Genomic DNA, 26,273 nt, shown 5'->3' on the forward strand with positions numbered 1-26,273 from the left:
TATTACACAAGAATTTAAATATTCACAAAAGAGAAAAATTTAGAGCTCTGGAAACTCATTGTCTCATTTCACAGATGAACTCTTTAAAGCATCTCAATTTTCATGGCTTAGAGCACGCAGGCAGACGTGTTTGAAGAGGATGCCAATATGAAGCATCAAAGTTTCAAAGTAAATCAGAATTAGGTCCAGTTCCAAATTCTTCCATTTGCATTGTTACAATCCTCCCCCACCCACCGCCCAGATCCTCACTGAGGAATGAAATGGGATAAGTTTAAGAAGTCAGGTCACTTCTTTTATCCTCTGCCCCACCATTACAAGAGGCCCGGTTTCCCTATGGAGACTCTACATTTTCAGAATGTCTGACCTTTCTCTGGGTACAGTAAGCCAGTAAAGCCTGGTACTTCATAGCCCCTCACCAGGTAAGACTCAACGACACCAGTCAGCACGTCTAACCCCAATGTTGTAGAATCCATGTTTATATAATTGAAAGCCAGAGATTCTGGGGGGAAAAGTTTTTGTTTCCCCTCAAACAAGGAAACTCTGAACTTAGACTTCCTGCCTTCCTAATTTTGGATGCATTGAACATCAGATCATTGGACATTCTACAGGGGCTGGCAGATGAATAAGCACACAAGTAAATGCATACATAAACACATAAATTAATTAAGGAATAAATGAATGGGAAAAAGCAGTAAGAATGTCATAACATTGTGCAAAATGTTCCTCCCTGCTTACAATTTCTCCCCATACTAAATCACCCTTGCTAAACACATCTTTCTAAAACACAGCAATTATTCTATAATATCTGTTTACAACCTTTACTGCTTTCTGTCTACTCCACAGAAAAGATTCCAAACTGCTCACTCTGGCACCAAAGTCTTCCACTATATGGCTTTCACTGTCTGGTCAGCTTCCTCCTTGGGTCATCTTCCCTGAACTGCATTCACAATTTCACTCCACTGCCTCCTAACCATTTGCCAGATTTTCCCTGAACATTCTCTCCTCCTGAATTTAATCTGACTATACTCCTTATCTAGCATGCCCATCCCCTCACACCACTCATCAAAGTTTTTCTCTCCCTCCAAAGCCTAGCTCATATTCTGCTCCTGGCATAAGCATCCTCTGATCCTCCAAAGTTAGAATTAATATCTCTCTCTCTCTCACGCCTTTGTTTTAAAATTCTGTTATTATTTCTTACAGAATATCATATAACAGTGGTCTCTCCCTTTCTATCACTCTCTTCCTTTATCTTTCTCTCTATATATACCTCTAATTTATTTATATATAAATATATATATTATTTACATATAAATATATAATATATTTATATAATTAATATTTATATATCCTAATATATATTTGTATATTATATATTATATATCTAATTAGAGATATATGTATAAAGGAAAAGAGAAAGCAATAGAAAGGGAGAGACCACTATTATATGATATTCTGCAAGAAATTATATATATGCCTCTAATTGTTTATATTTATAAATTTACATATAAATACATTTATATGTATATATTTATATATACATGTGAATACATATAAATACATACATTTCTATGTATATATTTATATATACATATAAATACATACATTTCTATGTATATATTTATATATACATATAAATACATACATTTCTATGTATATATTTATATATACATATAAATACATACATTTCTATGTATATATTTATATATACATATAAATACATACATTTCTATGTATATATTTATATATACATATAAATACATACATTTCTATGTATATATTTATATATACATATAAATACATACATTTCTATGTATATATTTATATATACATATAAATACAATCAGAGGCATATATATTAGTTATTACAGAATAGCATATAATCATATAACATAATATCATAATATCATATAACAGTGGGCTCTCTCTCCCTTTCTATAGCTGTCTCTCTTCCTTTATCTCTCTCTTTATATAAATATATACCTCTAATTTATATATATGCCTCTAATTGATTTTATATATATGATCATATATATGTATGTGTGTATATATATGTATATACGTATATATTATATATGTATATATATGTGTGTGTGTATATATATATACGTATACATATATATATATATATATATATATACATATGATCATATATATGTAAAGAGAGAGAGAGAGAGAGACCAACCAATTACGGGCACCTGGAAGGGAAAATCTTTTCTACATTCTCATACGGCCCACAGTGCCTAGCAAAGATATTGTACACAGCAGGTCTCATTAAATGAATTATACTAATACAGGGTCTGAGTAGAGCCAAATAGACTTACATACCTCATTAGAGAACTTCACTCTGTTTCCTGATGCATTCAGAAAACGCCTAGCACTGTGCTGAGTTCACAGTAAACATTCAAAAGCATGGCTGGGCATGGTGGCTCATGCCTATAATTCCAGCACTTCTTAAGAGGCCAAGGCAGGAGGATCACTTGAGCCTAGGAGTACGAGACCAGCCTGGACAACATGGCAAGGCTCCATCTCTACAAAAAAATTAGAAATCAGCCAGGCACGGTGGCACATGCCTGTGGTCCTAGCTACTCAGGAGGCTGAGGAAGGAGGACCACTTGAGCCTAGGAGTTCAAGGCTGCAGTGAGCCATGTTCACATCACTGCACTCCAGCTTAGCTGACAGAGTAATACCCTGTCTCAAAACACACACACACACACACACACACACACACACTCAAAAGCAAATACCAAATAAGTTGAGCAAGGTCTTGGGGAAATAAGGTCAACACACAAAAGACAATCCCATTTCATTTTCTAGTCAATTGCAATAAATATGTGAAAACTGAAATTAAACAATATCTTTACAATCACTCCAAAGAAAGTGAAATACTTAAATAAGTGTACACTTAACAAAATATATACAGATTTTATATGGTGAAAACTATAAAATGCTGATGAAAGAAATCATAGACCTAAGAGATGTACCACCATGTTCATGGATTCAAAGGCTCAATATACTACAGATGTCAGTAGTCCACAAATTCACCTGTAGGTTTAACAAAACTCCTATCAAAACCCCACCAGGGTTTTGATTTTGGCAAACAGAGACAAGCTTCTTCCAAAATAGATACAGAAAAGCACAGGCCCTAGAACAGCTAAAACAAAGAAGAATAAAGTGAGAGTAATCATTCTGCCTGACATTAAGGCTTACCATATCACTACAATATGAAGAGGATGGTACTGGCAGAGGAATGGACACATCCCAATGCAACAGAAAGGAAAGCAAAAAATAGTACCATATAAATATGTACAACTGATTTTTGACAAAGGGGCAAAAGCAATTCTAGGAGGGTAGGATAAACTGCACTCATATGTATTTATCCCAGAAAAATGAAAACATGTTTGCATGAAAACCTGTATTCAAATGTTCAGAACAGCATTATTTTCCATAGCCAAAAACCAGAAACAACCCAAATGCCCTTCAACAGGTAAATAGTTAAACAAATTGACGTATGTCCATACCCTAGACTACTACTTGTCAATAAAAGGGAAGTATTGATACACAAAAAAGTGCATGAATCTCCAGGGAATTATGCTAAATGAAGAAAAGTGTGAAAAGCATCAAAAGGTTATATACTGTGTGACCCTATAACATTTCTGAAATAATAGAATTTTAGAAATGGAGAACAGATTAGTGGTTGCCAGGGTTTAGCGATTAGGGGTTTTGGGTGAGGGAGGCAGGTGTGATTATAAAATGGCAAGATGAGAGATTCCTGTGGTGATGGAACAGTTCAGCATCATAACTATGAGGGCAGATAGACAAATCTACCTTCCCCACACCTCCACACAAACTCACACAAAAAAATAGGTACAACTAAACCTTAGAGTATCTGTATAATGTTGGTGGATTATATCAATGTCAATATCCTAGAGTGATATTATATTGTAGTTTTGCAAAATATTGAGGGGGACTGAGGAAAGTGTACACAATATCTCTCTGTATTATTTCTTAGAACTGCCTGTGAATATTCAGTTATATCAATAAAATTTGCATTAAAAATGTGTGAACACAAATGGCACACTCATCCTAGACAATTTTCTATAATCACCCACCACCTTTCCTAAGAAGAATGGAGAATTTGTGAATGATTAAGAGCATTCTACTTGCATCTCTTAGTGTGGGGATGGGTTGGGAGGGAGGCATTACAAGAAATAAAAATTGCAGAGATATAATCTGACCAATCATATCACCTTCATTTATGAAGACCCTACTGTTAAAACTTTGGTACATTGTCTAATGTTCAGGAGAACAGATGTGGAAATGAGTGTCCAGGGCTGAGACAATGTTCACGAACTAAACTGGGAGTTAAAAGTTATTTGGGGAGACAGCAAGGGGCAAGTGAGACAAGCATGGATTTTGGCATTTTACAGACCTGAGGTCAAACTTCATCTCTTTTGCCCACTGTCAGCAAGAATCTCGGGTTCATCATCCACCAATATGGGGTAAAACCCTTGCAAGGTTTTTATAAGTGGTATTTTTATGGTTAAAGCTCCTAGCACATTATCTGACACATAATAACTGATAGCCTCTTAAATAAATATTATAATTGGCGGGATGTTCTTTAAAATTGTACATATTTATCTGTACACTAGAATCCATCAGGAAGTATATGGTATCTGTGATGTCTGGTATTCCCAGAACCCTGTCCCGCCCTGCTGCTGATCATCCCAGTCTCTCTATGCATAGAGATGAACAACAGGGCAAGCTGGGCCAGGAAACTCTTACCTACTGAACACAGTTAAAGTTTTGACTTCTTGACCCAAGGGGTCTCTTCCATTTTCTCTTCCAGGAATTTAAACCTCAAAGGAGGCAGTTGTCATCTGATAGCAGCTCACCAGAGTGTAAATCCATGACATCCAGCTGCTATGGTTGCTGGAGATTCCTAGAATTTTGTCACTGCTGGGGTTTTTTTGCTCATCTCTTCTTCCAAATGTTGAGCAATTCCAGTATCCTTCCAACAAATCCTATATCTTGCTTAAGTTAGCAATGGTTTGTTACTTGCAACCAAAAATCTTTATGAATAGAAAGCCTTCAAAAGGCACCTGGAAACTATTCCCCAGTTTTTGTTTTGTTTTGTTTTGTTTTGTTTGAGACACAGTCTCGTTCTGTCACCCAGGCTGGAGTGCAGTGGTGCAATCTTGGCTCACTGCAACCTCCACCTCCCAGGTCCAAGCAACTTTCCTGCCTCAGCCTCCCGAGTAGCTGGGACTACAGGTGCCCACCACCACGCCCGCCTAACTTTTTGTATTTTTAGTAGAGACGAGGTTTCACCATGTTGGTCAGGCTGTCTCGAACTCCTGACTTTGTGATCCGCCCGCCTCGGCCTCCCAAAGTGCTGGGATTACAGGCGTGAGCCACCGCACCTGGCCTATTCCCCAGTTTTTGTGTCCTCTGATCCCCACCAGAACCTAGATTCCTGATGGCCAACAGACCCTCATAAGGCTTATCTCAAGCACAACTCCAGGGGAGCAGCACCTCATGACCACTCTCTTGTGGAACCACTCTCTAAGATCAATGTTAATTGCCCAATTAAACAGCCCTGATGCTGACAGATTGTAAGCTCATTAGTAAGTGCCAGAGCACATTCCAACTATTAACCTTTATGGTTGTCATTATAAAGAGGAGGGAGCAACTATGGATTTCTGCATGAATGATTACGCTCATCACTCTGACCCAGAAGGAAGAAAGATGGGTAGAGGGAAAGGTGGTATGCTGTGGGTGAGTTACCCAAAACAACTTTAGAAGCAAATGACATTTTAGAAGCAAAGATGGCCATAAAGTGCCTTGGATCAGTGGCACATCAGAATCAAGAGGGGAGTTCTTTAAAACTATAAGTTCATAGATCCTGACCCCAGAAATTGATTCAGTGGGATTAGAATAAGGCCCAGGAAACTGACTTTTCTTAAATTTCCCAGGTGATTCTCATAATCCACCTGAATTGAAAATCACTTAGGCAAATATCCAAGGAAACTACCAGTCCCTCGGCCATAGATCTCACATGAAACATGAATGATTGCCAAATTTGTAAGGCCAGGAAAGCATGCTTACCAACATGACAGCAAGAACAAGGGGCTGCTGAGAACTGGAAGATCCAGATTGGGGTCCCAGATCTGAAATCACTGACTACCAACCCACTAGGGACTCCAGATCTGTCTGCAAAATGGGATGTTCAATTACACAGGCTTTACATTCCTCCCAGAAATATGAGAACTGTCCTGTATTCATGTGGACAATGACTAAAAATAGTATACAAGTTGAAGACAATAATAGCAGTGAAGGGGGGGAATCTCTTACAAGATAAACCTTATGTATTAGAAGACAGCTCAGCTTTAGCTTTAACTTGGGCACAAAACATTTGGAAGCAACATTAAGATATAAAAAACTTCCTAAGTTCAGTGATTCTCATAAAGAAATCTCACAGACCTGTAACAGGGAGGAGAGGTGTTTTACCAGTTTACATATTTTCACCCAAATAATGTCTAGGGCAGTGATCTTAGAAGGGAATTTGCCAGAAACCTCCTAATGACATTTATAGACTATGTCCAATAAAGTAATTGGCCACCAAACGATGAGAAAGTAACTATGAAAGTTGGACTACCTAATCTTTATAGTCATTATATATATAAGCAGGAATGGGGTATGTCAAATCACTCTCCTATAAACTTTAAAATAGATAGGCTCTGTGTGAGTTGAATTTTTTTCTTTTTTTTTTGGCTTCAAACCACATTCCAAGGGCCCACCTATCATAGTTTTACACACATGGACATCTGGCAGGGAAATAAATTAAGGCCTACCTTAGAGAGCAAGGAAATGCATCCACCTATAAATGTTATTTTAGAAGGGACTGTCTGATCCTGTTCACTTATTAACTTCATTAGAAGGCTAATGAATTGACTGCTGAGAAAATGAGAGAGAGCTCAGGCTGTGGATAGGGATGGGCAGAATTTCACACCCTTTATCCAAACGGCAGGGTTATTTATGATTGTGATAAAGTGGTATGGCATTTGGAGGAAAGGGAAAACAACATAAAATAACAATCCACAGACACAATCCATAGAATAGTGTTACATTCTCTCAGCCACTGGACAAAAATCAAGATTTATGCATGCTGTGGTCCTGCCTAGTAGAAGAAAAAAGAGGCATAAAAAGAACCCTCTTTCCCATAATAAATAGGAAAACATTAAATCTGTAATCCAGACCTGCTTCTCCAGTGTTCTCATTTCTCAATTCTCCAGCAAAGTAAGATGTCTAAGGGCCCAATATTTAGGGCAAATTCATTTCTCATTCTATTTTTTTTTTTTTCAGAAGAAAGACTTTCATAGATTGTATGATGCTCCCTATGTTTAATGAATTCAAACTAAGTAGTTTAGACAGGTGTTCTGGCTAATGTCTGCCAACTGGATAATATTAATCAGTGAACAGCAAGTTAGCAGAGTATGTTATTTTATTGACACTTGGATTGCAACTTCACCAGCAGATTTTATAAAAGAAGGTGGCTGTGCTCAGAAGCAGTGCTGTTAGCTCAGGAAACGTATCTTTTGGATATCATAAATCCTGTGTGTGCTTCCTGTTTGACTTCCCAGTATGGCAGAGACTGTGGACTCAGAGTTGAAAGAGTTTCGAGAGATCATTTCGTCTAATACCTTTGTGAAGAAACAGAAGGATGGCATGAGTAATCTGATTAATTAGTAACAGAGGTGGGCCTAGAACCCAAGCTTCCTTGGGTGAGTTCAGTGGTTGAAAGATTTTCGAGAGATCATTTCGTCTAATACCTTTATTTGTGAAGAAACAGAAGGATGGCATGAGTAATCCGATTAATTAGTAACAGAGGTAGGCCTAGAACCCCAGCTTCCTTGGATGAGTTCAGTGATTCCCAATCCTACCTAGGATCAGAATCAACCAAAGAGCTTTTATTTTCTTTTTGAGGCAGGGTCTCACTTTGTCACCCAGGCTGGAGTGCAGTGGCTGATCTCAGCTCACTGTAGCCTCGACCTCCTGAGGTTCAAGAGATCCTCCCGCCTCAGTCCCTCAGTAGCTGGGACTACAGGCATGTGCCACCATGCCTGGCTAATTTTTTAACATTTTTTGTAGAAACAGGATTTCACCATGTTTCCCCAGCTGGTCTCAAACTCATGAGCTCAAGCCATCTGCCTGCCTCAGCCTCCCAAAATGCGAGGATTATAGGTGTGAGTCACCGCACCTGGCTGAAGCTTTTGAAATAATAAATTCCTGAGTAATGACCAGCCTTACTAAATTGAAATCTCTTGGGTAGGGCCCATAAATTTAGATGTTTAACACGTTCTACAAGTAATTCTGAGGATGCAACAAGTTTGAGAAATATGCGTGGCCCCACCCTGCCTTCCATGTTAATTACTTGGGAGATAGCAAAGCTCTTCAATGGGCTTAGATCCTCCAAAAGTTATATGAAAAGGAAACCAATAAAGACCGAGTTAACACTGTGTTGAAGAAATTGAAAATCAGATTGTACTTTGCATCCTGTACCCCAAATCAGCAGCAGCAGCAGCATCTGGTGTATGAAAACCAAGAAATACGTTAACTTTCACCTTTTGCCAAACACAGATGAGAACATAAAGGGGAAGACAGGAATATTCTCTCTCAAGTAGAAATGCATAATTTCCAGGCATGATGTGCCTAGAAGTCTAGATTTGTTCTGTACCCCATCCTCCTAAAGGTATTAGCACAGTTGTCATCAGGAGCCTGGCTGAGGCTGCTGAGCTAACAGGGTATGAACAAACCATAATTATTATATTAAATACTGACTACATTGACAACTTTTGCATTCCATGCATTATTTCACTGAATTTCCACAAAACCTATATGAGAGAGACTTTATTATCATTCTATTTTTATGGAGAAATAAACCGAGGCTCAAAGAGATGAAAACATTGCTCAAGGTGGTATAGCTAGTAAGCAATAGAGCTCGGGTTCACATCCAGGCTGTTTGAATCCAAGATCCACCCCCTTTAAACACTATATATGCCATCCCACTGTCACCAGGTGTTTCTAGGAACCATGGGAACTACCAATACCTGAAATAGTCTTTCCTTTTTTTTTTTTTTTTGAGATGGAGTCTCGCTCTGTTGCCTAGGCTGGCATGCAGTGGCATCATCTCAGCTCACTATAACCTCCACCTCCCGGGTTCAAGTGATTCTCCTGCCTCAGCCTCCCGAGTAGCTGGAATTACAGGCACCCACCACTACGCCTGGCTAATTTTTGTATTTTTTAGTAGAGACAGGGTTTCACCATGTTGCCCAGGCTGGTCGTGAACCCCTGACCTCAGGTAATCTGCCGGCCTCAGCCTCCCAAAGTGCTGGGATTTCAGGCATGAGCCACCAGGCCCAGCTGTCTTTCTTTTTAAGAAGCTCACGCATCCCAATGGAAAAATAGGATATAATATATTAAATAGCAAAACAAAATATATTTGCCATATTGCTCTCTTCTCCGATTCATTTCTAGAACTGTATTTTTTATGGAATGAAGTGGGGTGGTAATAATAAACATATAAGTATTTCTAGAGCACAGCCAGTCATTGCAAAATGCACTGTATTTTGTGGATATGTATATATTCTTGCATATGCCTGCTGTTGTTTCCCATGTACATTCATCTTATCTTCCAACCAAATGAAACATTCCTTGAGGATAGCAATCATGACATACTTTGTATCTCCCAGCAATGAGCACAGGGCTGCTTACATAATGGGTGCTCAATTAATATAGGTTCAACTGAAAGTTCTGTGACCCATTCACGAGTTTCCACCAGATTGATTACCACAGCAAGCAAATAGAAGACCGTCCCAATTTTAGATAGAGGATTTCACAGCTTATATCAGCCCAGCCTTCGGGACCTCACATATAAAGAGCCTAGCGAATGGGGTGGAAGACTTTTAATTAACAGCCTAGCAAAAAATGTCATTCCAATCTGCAGTTTTGTTTCCACTAATTCACTCAGATTCAGCAGGAATTCCACCAAGGAATTGGGGTGAGCAGCTGTAGAGGGAGGGAAGTGCATAAATAAATCATGAGTGTCATTAAAATTTGTAAACTAATAACTTCTGGGAAGTCTTAGCAATTATTATCAGGGTTTTCTTGGCAAACAAAAAATTAATAAATTCAAAAGGTCTCCATTTTCTATTTTAAAAAAGCAGCATCCCCGAGAAAGGTCACTGACAGAACAATTAAGGAGGAAATAAGTGGTCCAGACAACAGCTTGTGAACCAGATGAAAAGTCACAGAATCCCCAAGCCGCAGGAGTATGAGACAACTCAATACATGGAAAGGGACACGGCAAGGCGGGGCTGGTGCTAGGATTGGTTTGGGGCTATTGAAAACTTTCGTCAGGTCTCCAAATCCTTATTTAGTACAGTTGAAATGCTAAGCATTGTCAATGATCCAGAAACAACTAAGGCACGGGGTCTCTGCCCTTGAGAAGTTCACAGGCTAGGAACAAATCACCAGTGTGGTGTAAGGATATAAAGCTACCCATAAGCAGAAGAGGAGCCTCCCAACCAGAAAGGAGGGTCATGGAAGGTCTCCAGCAGGAAGTGCCTGGGAATCTGTACTCTCCATATATATCATAATCAATTATGGTGCACCCTGAAGCCAGGCATACAGGAAGAATGGCTGTGCAGTCTGGTTGCTTTTCTAATAGTAGAATGGCTCCCATACTACTAGGGTGGGTGCAATAAAGCAAGGCTAAGGGTGGGTGCAATAAAGCAAGAGAGGAGAGAGGTGAAGAACCAAGGTCTACCAATTGAAGGGATCATTCTTTGCAAATGATTCCTGTTTCCTCTCATGCCTAGACAACTGCAAATTCATTTAGCTCTGTGAAGACCCTAGTCCAGCAGCCAGAGGAGAGCTCCTGCGCAGACCTCACACCTGTGGACACCTTGCACCTGTGGGGACCGCATACCTGTGGCAACCTCACACCTGAAGTTCCTTTACCATGTATATTTTGTTCTGAAGCTGATCAGTCAGGGACCCTTGATGAACAGTCATGCTTAGGATGGACAGGCAGAAGCTGGAGAATTGCTTGCTAACTCATTTCCCTCCAGAATGGGGCAACTTAAACTTCTTTAAAGTTTTTGTTTATTAGTCCAAGTGCTTATGTCCAACACATACAGGAATGAGTCCAAGAAGCGATCTGCCAATCAGAAACATAAATCCTCACCAGGACATATGTTCGAAAGTAAAGATTTAATAACCTCAAGCAGTGGATTAATTGGCACTATCAGAGTTTCCACTTCCAGAGAAAAGTGACATCCTTCCTCCCTAATTGAGGACCATGAATGCCACCAAGTGAGGCAGAGATGCACGTGCATCTGTGAGTGCAGAGGGCATAAATATGGCACCAAGGCATGCACCATATGCAGTTCTCATGGAAATGAGAAAGATGTGGTCCTCCCTTTGAGTCCATAGCACCACCCTACCACATGACAATGGCCTACATTTGTTAGGAATGGAAGAGACATAAATAGGAGGGTTATGTCTGTCCAGCTGCAGAGTTTCCATTTTTGAAGATGGGTATATGACACTGTGGAAGGAGGCTCAGATCAAGAACCAGGGAGTGCTCCTAATCTCAGCCTTATGACCCAGGTAACTCAGGGAAAGCCCTGGGTCCTTTAAACAAGTCAGTCCCCAACCTCATTAATTCTCTAAACATGATATCTTATAGGTGAAGTGTTTTTTGACTAAGGGATACCAACAGATGGTTGTGCTAAACAACAAATTTACATAACCACTCTGGTGGTGGTGAAGAAAGAACCTTGGCCACTACCAGTAGAAGAGCACCAAGGTATTCCGGAAAAGAATGTCACAAGGGTACAAGATACTGCTACACAAATTAATGCTTTTAAACAGTCTTTTGTCTACTTAGAAGTAGATGGCCTCTGAATTGTTAATCCAGTGAGGCAAATAATTATATCACATTGCAACCTGACAGGGGGTGTCATCTTGTCATGACAGCTGCTGTTCCAGGCTTCTTGATTGTACAGAACACTGAAGAAGAATCACTGAATTCAATTTCAACTTGGTTAAGCATGTTAGGCCGAATCACAAAGCTGAAAGGGTGCATGTTTAATTTAGTTTCTTTTGTCTGCACACTGTATTAGGAAGGGAGATCATACTGCTCTAGGCTCTAACTATACAATACATCATTATCAGTACAGGAAAAGAGAATGGGAGATACAGATCTTTAGAAGATGCATGAGAAAGACAGTAAAAAGTTAGAAGACTCCCGACGAGGTCCCAGCAAACCGGGAAACCCCCAGAAAGTTTAGGAGCAGTCCCTTTCCTCAGTCATACTCTATCCAGGGGTTCCTAAGCTGGGGCTTTATCAGGTCCATGAACCTCTTGAAACCTAACACAAAAATATACTCATATATGATATTGATCAACATGGAAAGCCCATAATATTCACCAGCTTTCCAAATCCCCATAAGGTCACACCATATGGAATCTGTGATCTGTAAATTCGCTCTGAGTAACTCCCTTTGCTTGGGCCCCTTCTGTGAACCTGGTCAATCTCCACACCCTCCAGACCAGGTCCAGCACTCAGCTGCTCCCTGTGCCTCCTGTCTGGCTCCGTTCTCTCCCACAGACCAGCCTCACCTGGACCTTGCCCTGTGGTAGGGACATTTCTCCACTTGCCAAACTGCATCCCTCCCTTCATGCCACCACCCAGCTTGGAGAATCTTTTCTATAAAAGAATATCTTTGACTAGATAGAAATTGGTATTTCAATTCCTCCCAACTAGCACAAGGGACAACATTCTAAATCACTCTTCTCCCCTCCCTAACCCCTGACCTTCAACCTCAAAGATCTCTGCTAATTCCTAGAGAATACAGACTACACCCTCTTGGTGTCTTTTAAATTCCCTCACATGCACCTCTGCAGCAAGGAATCCTTAAAAACAAAGTCAACAACGGAATGAAAACTCTATCCAAACACAGGGCTATGACAATCATTAATAATTACAATTAAGTAAGCACTTCCTACATGTGAGTTACTAGACTAAATGTTTTTATATTTGTTTCGCTTAATCCTTAGAACAGCCCATTCAATAATTTATTCACTAAGTAAACATTTATTAAGCACCTCTTGTGTGCCAAATAATCTTCTAGATGCTGAGAATACAGCACTGAATTAAAGTGAAAAAAATTCCCTCTCTCTACAAGCTTAGATGTGAGTGGGTGTGGGAAGACAATAAACCAACAAGTAAACACTTAGCATACGCCACTGGTGATAAGGACCAAGAAAAAAAAAATGTAGCCAAGTGATGGAATTTGGAATCCTGGCGAAGGACCTCATGATTAGGTGACCTGTGACCAGAGAGGGGAAGGAAGTAAGGTGTCTGCCCTGTCACCTGGGAGCAGTAGGCAGAGGGAAAATCTGAGTGAAAAGGATCTCAGGAAAAGCATGGTTGGTATGTTGGAAGAATAACAAGAAAAATGAGGCTAGAGCAAAGACACGTTCTGTGCTATCCCCAATTTATATTCAGGGAAACAGACTTAGTGAAGTGGATTGAATGATAAACTCCCTTAAAAGATATGTCCCCATCCTAACCCCCAGAATCTATAATGGAACCTTATTGAAAAAAGAGTCTTTGCAGATGTCATTAAGTTAAGGATCTCAAGATGAGGTCATCCTGGTTTATCCAAGAGAACCCTAGATCCTTCAGAAGGAAGATGGCCCCGACGACACCTTGATTTCAGACTTCTGGACTCTAGAACTGTGAGAGAAGACATTTCTGTTGCTTTAAGCCACTCAGTTTGTAGTAACTGTTGTGGCAGCCCTGGGGAACTAATAGAGAGAGATTAAGTAAAATGCCCAAAATAACACAGCTTGGTGGTGGACAAACTGGGACTTCAATCCTGGCAATTGAACACCAGGGTACCCTTACAGACACCAAGCTATATAGTGTCTCTTGGTACATGCTGATGAATACACTGGCTCTTGAAATTGTGAGAAACATCCTTCATAACTTGAAGGCCTCTAGCATTAAGCAACTGGCCTAGGTTCCTATACTTGCCTGGCCTGCTCCTAGAAATAGCCAAACCTTTTCTGCAACATGGAGTAGCAGGAATAGCTGTTTTTCCATATAAAGATAGAATTTTCTGGCTTGTTTCATGATTTGACCAAGCAGACACCACAGGAATGAGGCTTAAAGTATCACACAGCATCATTGTGCTTGGGCTTGAAGGGAGGTTTCTCAGGCTCTAATTCCCTGGAAAGTACCGTGTGAGTGGAAATAGTCATGCTTTCATTTGTTAGAGGCACGCTGGTTACTTATACCTCTGCCAATTTTCACTGAGCAGCAAAATTAGGTTTTAGACATCCTGTGAAAATGGAGGCAGGCCTCAGTCGATATGAGCAATTAATCCCTAAATATTTAATAGATGCTGTGACTGCTCCCTCTTCCCTGGAGAGAAGCTGCCTAGTTCTCTGCAAACAAACAGGTCAGATGAAGAAGCATTTCACACCCAGGTCCCCTCTGCTCCAAAACCCCAGGAAACACTCAGGGCAGGACTTAGTAGGGATGATGATGCAGCCAGATGCATGGCTTTTTGTGACAGCTTCCTGCCCAGTATTGACACATCACAAGGTAAACGGGAGAAAACGCACAACACCTCAAGTCTCATGGACCTAGCAGAGAGGGTGAAGCACCAAGTCCCAGTGACTGATAAGACCCGCTGTCGACCAGTGTGACTGCATGTCAGTGTGGTCATATGGGTGTGCGTATGCACGTGAGGAGGTACAGGCGTGTGTGTAACACACGGGCATTCCCTGTCCTAAGAAACTCCTGGTTTCAGGGCTTTATTAAGGTTCTCTCTGACTTCACTCACCCACATCCCTCTTCTCCCTCATCCTGTGGGCACAATCATTGCTAACAGGGCAAACTTCTCCACTAGGCACAAGAGGTACAGCAGCTAGGCTCACAATAGTCTTAGAGGCCCCAAAAGTGTTTTATTTTAAAATCAAAAGAATAAACTCGGCTGAAACAAGTGTTTTAACACATGATATTAATGTAGTTGTCTTTATACCAATGCAGTGGTAAAACAGACCTTTTAATATTATTTTATGGGGCAAGGGGCCCCTGAAGGCAAAAGTGCCTGGGGATCAGAACATCATCATGCGGACTTGTATCTGTATCTCTTCCCATGTGTATCTGTCCCCATGATACTGCCTTCTCAAGAACCACAGCATCTAACAGATGCAAAGGGCTGGAGACAGTCTTTTGGCCAAGACTCACATCCAGGACAAGAATCTCTCCTACAGCAGGCTTCCTAATCAAGAACCTCTACTCGTGCATGTTTATCTGATCTCTCTAGCCAGGCCCCACCTTCTTCAAGTAGAATGAGACACTCCAAAAGCACAGAAGCAATGAGCAGGCCAAGGTGTATTTGCAACAGGTCCCAAAAGAGATAAGCAGAGCAGGAAAGGAATTCACAGGTGGGGGCCATCACTTCCACCTGGAACATTAACCTCAGCTTCCAGGAAGAGGACTATCTTCTGCTCCTCCCAGTCCACACTTCCCAACTGCTTAGCTTGCGTTTCTCATGTGAGCCAAGCCAGCGTGGCTCCTTAAGAATCTCTAATCCGCTTACCTCCAAAGTGAACTCTCAGTCACGCTGCCCAGGTTGAAGTCATATAGCTTCGTCAGGATAAGTATGACCTGCAAGGGGATGGGGATAAGGGCAGAGGAGAGGAACAAAGGGAGGGAAAAAAGGAAGCTTACTTTAGTTTGTGTAACAATATACAATGCATCTCCTATCACCCAGAGGAGGGCTTAGTATTTATCCAGTGAGTTGCAGGGTATTATAGGATCAAGCAAGGGGGAAAAAGTTATTAATTTAATGCATCCCTGTAACTGGTAGCATTTATTCTAATCCTGACAGTGCTTTGCATTTGAAATAAAACATGCCAACAGGAATTAATTGGCTATTGACAGTTGTTTCTCCACATCTGTTCTCCTTCAAGGTCAGACACAGGCCAGCTGGCTTTGTTCACCACCAAGGCCACCCAGAGATCAGATGATAGGCTTGCTTTTGATCCAGAGATGACTCTGATTTACATAATTGGACCTAAAAGGGTAAAAGGGAAGTGGTCCTGATTCTGTCTATAAAAGGGGTTCAAAGAGATTTTGTGTTTCCATCAATAGGGCCTTGGCAGGCATAAATACCTGGATGCAGACAGGCCTACTTCCCCAACATCCCCTGATACCATCTGCCTTCGACCATGTATCACCTGCCCCCACTACTATGGAGTAAGCAGATCATTGAACCCCACTGGACTCCACGACCACTTTCTTGATATCAGTTGATGTTAAGTAACCCAAAAGGAAGCTGGATGTATCAGAGAGCTGAGGCTGCCAGTAATCCAGTTTGTGGTTTTCTTAACCAATCTTGGGCTGACCAGTCTGTTCCCATGCGCTTTCTCTAGCTGGGCTCTTGGCTATCAGATGTTGCCCTACCTGCCTCTCATGCATCTGGGCAGTGGCTTATGCACAGTTCCACATCTAAAAGGATGCTAAGCGCGTGCACCTGAATTGATTTTAATCAAAACGCAGGTGCATAGTACACATTGCCTGCCTGCACGCGTGATAATCCAGTTACACGTAATTGTGTTTATCTAAATTTAACGCACAACTCATTTCACTTTTTTCAGCTCCTTCCCATTCCACAATTTAACTTCCTCCAGTTCATTTTCACAGCAACCATTAAATTCTTTCTGAGATAATGAATTTCTGCTACCGAGATGGGACTTTACCATTCTAGGTATCCATTTAAGATTAAAGAAAAATAATCAGCCATTATATTGAACATTTTTATGTCACTTAACTAACAACAAAATGCTCACTTTGAGATTTATTCTCATCCAGCACTCTACGGGGTCAATCAACCCCATTTCCATTTCCTCTATACAAACTAAGAAAAAAATTAAAGGCAAGGGATATGATCCATTATGTGCCAAAGGTGACTGGGACATTCGATTTCTCTGTGATGAGGAATGGCAGGTTGGCAAGAAACATCATCAATGGCATGGCCATTTGTAGAATAGTAGAATTTACCAAGCTACCTGTCCTATTACCACAGCACAAATCAAAGAGTATGTATTAATAGCACACACCAGTGGCATGGCTATTTGTAGAATAGTAGACTCTACCAAGCTACCTGTCTTATTACCACAGCACAACAGCAAGGAGTGAGGAATCCATGCAAAGAATTGTTCTCTACAGTCACTTAGAGGTCTTCGCCCCTCGCATTCATAACTAGTTTCCTCATTTATTAAAGCCAGAGACTAATAAAGAAATAAACTTATCCATAGCCTCACCAAGTGTCCAGCAAGTTGGACAGATAATTTCTATTTGTTGAATCAGTGTATATGATATACACACACACAGACACGCACACACACACACACACACCCCAAAGTTCTTCTGCTCTTCATTTGACCTTATTTCATGTACCAAGTCATTCTTAAAGTCATGGTGTAAAAGTATGGGAGGCTATGTGCAGGCCATGCCAAATTCTGGAAAAAGTTAAAAAGCTCAGAACTGATCTACTAGGAATGAGTCAGAATGACCACCTCAGACTCTGCAGGAGCAAGTCAGACCATTTCATTTTTTCCCCAACATCAAGCCTTAACTTACTAACAACAGGATGTTAGTAAGTTAGTTAGTAAGTCCCTTCAGGGGACATGCCTCTAAAAAGTGCAAAATCTACGTAGAATGAAGAAAGAGATGCTGAGGGTAAGAGTTTCACCTAATTAGCAGAGCTTCTAACCACTAGATCTGGAAAACCCTTCTCCTTACTCAAAAGCTTGGACCACCCCACTTTTTCCCTCCCTCCTTCCGTCATTTCCTTTCTTCCTCTATTAAATGACTATGATATTCTGGCCACTGGGCTATACACGGGGGATACAGAAATAAAAGATCCAGATTCTTCCTTCTAGTAGCTCACAGTCTAGTCTAGCAGGGGAGAAACCTAAGAAATGAGCAGGCAATTCCTATACAGACTGATAGGTGCTGTGGTGAGGAATGCAGAGAAAACTGGGGAATGTTGAAGCACCAAATACGGAAACTAGATAAAGAGGTCAGGGAAGGATTCCTAAGGGTGAAACCCAAACTAATACCTAGAAAGAGTAGAAACTAACTAGCTAAAGGGAATGCTGAAGTGTTTCTACATGGAGGAAGCATCAAGAGCAAAGACGCAGGTGTTCTGTAGATCAACCAACCAAGAGAATATTATTCGACTCTCCTTAGTTTCTCCTTCCCCTCAGTAGCTGCCATGAGAACATGCCTCTCAGATCTCCACCTGCAGGAAGGATAATTGACTAAGCACTCCAGCTGTTGTGCTCTGAAATCCATTGCTACCTCTTGCCAAGCCCACACCCCACAAGAGCTGCTCCTGGCCAATGGTTACAAGCAACAGTAATACTAGGTAGACATATTCCTGGGTGATAGGACTCCTCTGATGGGTGACATTGATGCTAAGATCCCCTAACAGCCTTGCTGAACTTTCCACAGAACCTCACTACAGTCTGAGATGCTCCCAGCCAGCCTACCTGCCTGCCTTCCTTCCTTAACCATCTCCTTCACTGGGGGGTCAGATCTCCATCTTCGCCCAGCAGTTGTCCCAATCTGCCCTGGCTCCTTTCCCATTTTCTCTCACGGGCGTTTTTCCTAATAAGTTTCTCGGACATCTCATTTCATCTTCACGTCTGCTTCTTGGAGAATCCAGACTAATATATCCTTCCACACTTCTATGAATATTACTTCTGCCTTCATGGTAGATGGTTTCAATTTTACCTCTTAATTCATGCACTTTCTTGATCAGAAACTTTTACTGGCTTCCTCTGCCAACGGATGAAATCCATACTCCTTAGACTGGCACACTTAGACTCCACAGTCTGGCCCATGCATACTCTTCCAACCATTTTTTCCAGTTTGCAAAAACCTGTCCTCTGTTTTAAACAATCTAAGTTTTTCAAGGTACCTCAGGTAAGACAAACACATCCTCACATCTCTGCTTTCTTTCATGCTCTATCGTTGTATCACTGCCTGTGCCCCATCCTTTCATTATCCCCTGTAATTGCCTACTTGCCTGCCTGATGTTGGAGAAACAGTCGAAAGGATTATCCCAGACATCAAAAATGTTCTCTCCTGTGAAGTCCTATTTTGCTTAAAATGGAGTCATGCAATTTATCACAAACACTATCTTGATAGTTTCTGAATGTTACATGAGTGGCCTTCTCAACTAAAGTCTAAACAGCTTAAAGTAGGGATTGTGTTTAGTACTTCTGTCTCCTTCACAGGCTCAGCATATTGAAGGTTCTTATACAATAATTGCTTTTGAGTAAATGAAAGATATTGATATTGTGTTGGTAAATCACAGACTTCAGCAAGAGATGCTATTAAGCCAGTCTATTGCTCTCATTTTATAGATGAAAAAATGGAGCCCCAGAAAGGGGAACATGACTCAAGGTCAAGCCTCAGCAATGTCTGACCTTAACCAAGTACCCCCAAGGTAGTGCTCCTCCCATTCCATGAATAAAGCCAGAGCCTAAGAGCCAGTGGGGAGCCTGTTAAATGCTGATTCCATGGCCCACCCCCAGTAAGTCTGACTTGATGGACCCTAAGTAGGATTCAAAAATCTTCTGTGGCAACCAGAGGACCACATTTCCAGAAAGGCTCCAACACATCATGGTTCCTTTCCCACCTCTATGCTATAGTGACACTACCCACTCCACCATGGTAAGATACTAATCTAGCAAAACACTGCTTCCTTTACATTGAATTTAACCTTACAAATAAAGCAGGGAGTGGGACACGTATGAGGAGGATACCTCAGCGAGGTTACACCAGCATTCCCCAGAGGAAAAGTCAAAACACTGAGAATTATAGGATGGAAACTCCTTTTCCCCTGGAGTCCAGAGCAGAAGGATATTAATAGAGCCATGAAGAGACGATAATCTAACCTTCAGACTTAAGACATTCTATGCCAAGCAAACAAAACCAAGAGCAAGAGAAAGCCTGCCCACCCCAACCTCTCCCACCACTCACAGCCTTCCAAAGGCCACTGGGGAGGAGTGAATTTCCAGGGAAGAACATTGAAAGTAGATGCAATAAACCCACCTAACAAGCCTGGGGCTGTTAGGCAAGTACTCGGACCAGAAAGAGATGAGAGTGTGGCTCCAGAAACCCAGTCGGCGGATATGGCAGGCAGGATGGTGGAGGGGGTAGTTCTGGATCTACAGCAAAACCTGACTTGAATCCCCTCCAGCTGATGGCCCCAGCATGAGAATGGGACTCAAACTCAAGGAAGAAAAAGCAGGAGCTAACATTAACTGCACTCCTACTATGTGCTAAGTACTACACTGGGCAATTCTCAATCCTCACAAAAAAACCTTTGAAACTGAGCAGGTATTACATAATATCTCCCATTTTACAGATAAACAGAGTCCCAAGGGTTAAGCAAATTGCCCCCACAGCACTCAACCAGCAAGATACAGAACCAGCATTTCTGCCCATGACTGTCTGACTCAACCATGCTTGTTCTGCTCTAACGTGATGCTCCTCTACTCAGTGTTTATGTGGGCTTCTGTGCAAGACAATGAACAGGAATGCAGAAAAGAGAAAAATGCACCCTTGCCCTCAAGGAGTTTATCATTCATTCATGAATTCCACAAATATTTACTGAGTACCTCTTATGTGAACTAGAAAGACACCTGCTAAACTCTGCAAATCAGGGAGAGAGATCTAGAGCTCAAGGCCCAGGGGTAAAGATAACTTGTTTTCTTTGTTCTTGGAGAGAAAAATAGGAATCAGAGATGTGTAATGAGAAGAACTAGGCAAATTGTTGGGAGACCCAGGTTTACCAAATAAGCTTTGTCAAATAAGTACCTTTTTGACCTAACTGGCTATAATCCTGGGGGGATTTTAGACAGCAGGAGAAATGAAAATAAATTGGAATAATTCATGAGTAATAGCACTTCTCTCTTCTTACAAGTTATATACAGACATACACACAGAGAGAATAGCAGAGAAGTCTGTCTCTATATGTGTGTGTGTACAGCTGGAAAATTACATTTATGGAAGTACATATAACTATTTTAAATTGGCATCTCACATCTTATTTGAAATAACACTGCTCATACATCTCTTATAGCTTCTGTCATACTGGGATAATATGATTTCTCTGTATGTCTGTCTTCCCTGTTAGACTGTGACCTCCTTGAGGTCAGAAATCAGGTCTCATTTAGCTCTGTATTCCCACCATCAAGCACAACGGCTGACACATGGCAGGTACTATACAAGGTCTTTTGGATGAATTATAAATATATGGCAGTAAAAGAAGGGATGAGATGATAAATGTAGGAGAGAGGTATGGATAATGTGCTATAAGATTTGAGAAGAGGAAGCAATTAAGTCCAGAAAATGTGATTAACAAAGTCTTCATGAAGGAGGGGTTATATGAGCTGGGTCTTAAAGCATGGTAAGAATTTCTATATACTGAAATGGAGCTTGTCTGCTTTATTCCTTTTTTTTTTCTTTTTAAATTGGACAGGGGTAGATAGAAAAGAGCAGGGGGTAGGGGCAGCACTCAAGTTATGAGAAAAGCAGCATGGAGATGGAGCAGTATGGGCTGGGTTGAGTGCACCATGATATACGCAGGATCCCCTCAGAGACACGGCAAGGCTGTGCCAAGATGGGAAACAAGGCACAAAGGACAAGGGAAGGGCACAAGAAGGAGAGTGGAATTGCACTTGGTGTAGTCAGTAATGATTTGATTAAAAGCTCCACAAGAGTAAAGAGGGTGGCCGGGCGTGGTGGCTCACGCCTGTAATCCCAGCACTTTGGGAGGCCGAGGCAGGCGGATCACGAGGTCAGGAGATCAAGACCATCCTGGCTAACACGGTGAAACCCCGTCTCTACTAAAAATACAAAAAATTAGCCGGGCGAGGTAGCGGGCACCTGTAGTCCCAGCTACTCGGGAGGCTGAGGCAGGAGAATGGCGTGAACCCCGGGGGGCAGAGCCTGCAGTGAGCTGAGATCGCGCCACTGCACTCCAGCCGGTGAAAGAGCGAGACTCCTTCTCAAAAAAAAAAAAAGAGTGAAGAGGGTGGTGACAATAATAGGAGATTATATTCTAATAATTTATGTCACCATAAATAAGGTGACAATAAGGGACATAGCTGACCTCTTACAAAATCAGTTGTGCTGTCTTTGTTGAGTATCCACCTCCAATTTTCTTGTCCCTAAGCACCTAGTATCTTCTGCTGTCCCCAAATGCTCAAGCCAGCTTCAGACACACGCAACACCAGCAACTAAGGCCTTTATTCCTCACTTCTTTCATTCACCTATTCCCGCCCAATGCCAAGCACAGTATAAGAATCTTGGTAGTAAAGTGATTTTTTTAATGGTTGCTGTGGTCTTAAATGTGTAGCCCTACTTAACCTGCTGTCTTCCAATATTATCTGTATTTGAACTAACAAGTCCAAGTCCCTGACAGGGTTGGGGAGAGTGATATTTGGTGTGATTCTACACATCCAATTTTCTATGTGAGAGGAAGGGCCCACACTCTGAAGTTTCAGTCCCTATTCCACCCAAGAATCCTAAATATCTCCTGGTCTAGATTCACTCACCCAGTTGGATCCAGCCCTCTGCCTCCTGGATGGAGCTTGCAAGGCCACATGGAAAGAATGCAGCACCTGAAACCAGAGGGCTGAACTCAAGACCCAGCCTTGACGCACACTCCTGCAGGCACCCGAACAACTTATGTATGTTTTCAGAATTAGCTGTGTTTTACTAAAATGGGGTAATGGTACACTTTCCCTGCCACACTCACAGAGTTGCTGATTCAAATCAAATAAGGGATGCCAGCTTGCTTTATAAGCTGTACTGTGCAATCATGAGTTATAAGTGTGACAATTATTCTTCAGGAGACAAGGGCTTCTAGTTACTCATATTTGGTGGAAAGGTTTCAGATTCTAGAGTTGCTGAGCTCCTTCTAAAAAACTGCCCATCCATTCTAGACCCTAACTGCAATACAGGAGGCCGCAAATCAGAGCCAGTGTTCTCTCACCTGGCACCTCCACTCAGCTTCGGAAGGCAGGCAGAAAGCCCCAGGGGATTCCTGTCCTCCGAAAGGATAATGCATAATCTGCAAATTCATAAATTACTAGGACGCTCTGGCCCGTGAGCACATTCAGTGCAGTGAGGACCTTTAATGCCTGTAAAATTTTACTCTGAAGGAAAATTACTTTAGTTCATTAAACCTTCCTAAAATCTTGGTGCCTTTAAATCCATGGGGCTCTCTACACATCCACCTCTAGGTCCCCTCACTCTTATGACCTCGCTCCTGCCTGGACCTGATAATTCTTTGCTTTCAGCCAAGTGGAATAGGACTCATTGACTTTCTTTTTTTTTTTTTTTTTTTGAGACAGAGTCTCGCTCTGTCGCCCGGGCTGGAGTGCAGTGGCGCAATCTCGGCTCACTGCAAGCTCCGCCTCCCGGGTTCACGCCATTCTCCTGCCTCAGCCTCCGAGTAGCTGGGACTACAGGCGCCCGCCACCGCGCCCGGCTAATTTTTTGTATTTTTTAGTAGAGACGGGGTTTCACCGTGGTCTCGATCTCCTGACCTCGTGATCCGCTCGCCTCGGCCTCCCAAAGTGCTGGGATTACAAGCGTGAGCCACCGCGCCCGGCCTCATTGACTTTCTTTACCAGGAATGGTAGACAATGGTAACATAAGAAAGTTGCTAAAACATACACTTCAGGGATTGCCTGCAGGAGTGTATTTTAAGTTTCAGCATAGTCTTGTGAGTCTTGGCATCTTCCTCCCACCTAGAGGAGCCTCCCCTGCAGGGAGTAGAAATTAAACATCTATAGTCCAGAACCCAAGTGACCCACAGTATGAGAATGTCTGGACACCAACTGGGTGTCCAGAATAAGATAAACAGTGCCCATTGCACACCATGAGTTTACAACCTAGTTGGGAAGACAAGGAATTATTAATAGTACAAGAGATACCAACTTGTCAAGTGTCTGATGCAAGAAATTTTACAAAACTGTTAACCCCTTTCTCTTTTTTTAAGGGAGTATTACCAACTCTGTGACTCAGCATGATTCCTTTCTCATCTTGCCCATAGCAAGCAAACACCGAGTCTCCTGAAATGTAGGCTCCTCATCCACCCTCGTCCCCTCACTGCCTTTGTAATTAAGCTCCTCATAATTTTTCCATTCATTTACCAAACTAATATGTATAGCATGCTTCCTTTTTGCCAAGTGCTGAATCAGCAGTAAAGAAAACAAACCAGCCTCTTTGCCCTCACTAAGTTTATATCCTAGCAGAGGAAAAAATAAAAAAATAAATAAAATAAAATAGGTAACCAATGCAGTAGTCAAATGGCAGTGAGTGCTATGGGGAAAAAATAAGCAGGAAATAAGAAATAAGAGAAATACATTAAAAAGTGCAAACACACAGGGGTGGTTCCAGGGTTGGCTGTGGGGAGTGGCAGGTGGGGAATGAAGGTTGCAGAAGTAAATAAGGAGCTCAGAAGAGGCCTCTACGAGAAACTGACACTTAAAATCCTGAATGAGGTGAAGGAAGAAGTCACATGGTTCTCTTGGTAAAAAACATGTCAAGCAGAAGCAGCAGCAGATGCAAAGATCCAAAGGCAGGAGTGTGCCCAGCGTATCCAAGGAACAACAAGTTAATGAAGCTGGAGGGGAGGTGAGAGAGATATTGGGAGGCTGAGATCTCACTGGGCCTTGAGAAGCACTGTAAGAATCTTGGTTCTTACTCCGAGTGAGATAGGAAACCACCAGAGGATTTACATGGAGGACTTAGGTTTTAACAAGATCACTGTGGTTGCTGTGTATAGAAAGGCAGTGAGGGGACGAGAGTGGATGAGGAGCCTACTGTAATCATCCAGGGGAAATGCAGTGTGGACTGGACCAGACTAACAGCAGTGGACTGGGGAGACAGGTGAAGAGGGGCAGGATCTAAATATATTTTAAAGATAGAGCCAAGGAGATTTGCTGACAAATTAGATATGAGGTGTGAACAAAAGAGAATAGTCAAGGACGACCCTCAGCATTTGAGCCTAAGTGACTGGAAGCATGAAATTGCTGTCTCATGAGATGAGGACCGTGAGAGAAGAAGGTTTGGAGGAAAGATTAAAAGTTGAGCTTTAGACATTAATTTCGAAATGCCTAAGAGACATTCAAATGGAGAAGTCAAACATTGAGCTGGATAAATGAGTCTGGGGTTCAGAGAAGAGAGTTTAGGCTACAAATATCAATTTGGGAGCTGTCAGTGATTGGATGGACTTGTAAGACATGAGTCTAGGTTCAGTCACTAAGAAACCAAGTGTGGATTGACTAAAGCTATAAGGATTGACAGCTGGGGCATGTCAGCATTTAGAGATCAATGAAATGAGGCAGAAAAATCAGTCTGTTTGGACCTCTCGAAATTGGCACAGGGGATATTTGTGTCCTGTGTGAATGCTCACCACATGGTGTTTACTACAGAGACTTTCAAGCATCAGATGGACAGGATGGTGTCTTCTGTTGAGATCACTGAGCCTCTTCCCTCAGTTACCCCTGTGTCTGCTCTGTGGGCTCCTGTATAGAGTGGCCATTGTGGCGGAGATTGAGGCTTTCCCTAGGCTCACCATGGAATCTCCCTCACCAAGGCTGATGTGGAAATAATCACTGCTGAGTTCCCAATCTACCAACATAAGAAACCAATGCTGAGTCTCAACATTGTGCATGGTAGCAGGTTGATTGCACAGCACCCCTCTCATCTCAGAGAGGGCAATTTCTTCACACTGGAATTGCTTTCCCTGCCTGTAGTGATTATGCTAGAATCAAATATTTCAATTTCAGATTGCATTATTCACTGTCATGGTGTCCCATACAACATTACTTTTAACAAAAGAACTCATTTCACAGCAAATGAAATACGGTCATGGGCATGTCCGTGGAATTCACTGGTCTTACCATAAACATGATCACCCAGAGCACCTGGACTGATACAATGCTTGAGTGGACTTTTGAAAACTCAATGACCACCATCTGGGAGCTGACACCCATGTGAGGCTGTGGTGCTTATCCTCTAGGATGTGGGACCCACCAAAATATGATCCAAATACCAAGGTCTGAACATCAACAATGCAAAGTGTGAGTGATGTCTC

General features: G+C 41.8%; 1 protein-coding gene across 1 annotated transcript in view; it reads right to left on the reverse strand.

The window, feature by feature from the left end:
• SORCS3 (sortilin related VPS10 domain containing receptor 3) overlaps positions 1-26,273 on the reverse strand; it is a 639,289-nt gene that overhangs the window by 409,082 nt on the left and 203,934 nt on the right. Inside the window, exon 2 of the mRNA XM_055249892.2 lies at positions 15,681-15,748. Coding sequence (XP_055105867.2) covers positions 15,681-15,748 — 68 coding nt within the window. The remainder of the gene's footprint in view (positions 1-15,680; positions 15,749-26,273) is intronic.

The sequence above is a fragment of the Symphalangus syndactylus genome, chromosome 2 (assembly GCF_028878055.3).
Source record: "Symphalangus syndactylus isolate Jambi chromosome 2, NHGRI_mSymSyn1-v2.1_pri, whole genome shotgun sequence".
NCBI lineage: Eukaryota > Metazoa > Chordata > Mammalia > Primates > Hylobatidae > Symphalangus > Symphalangus syndactylus.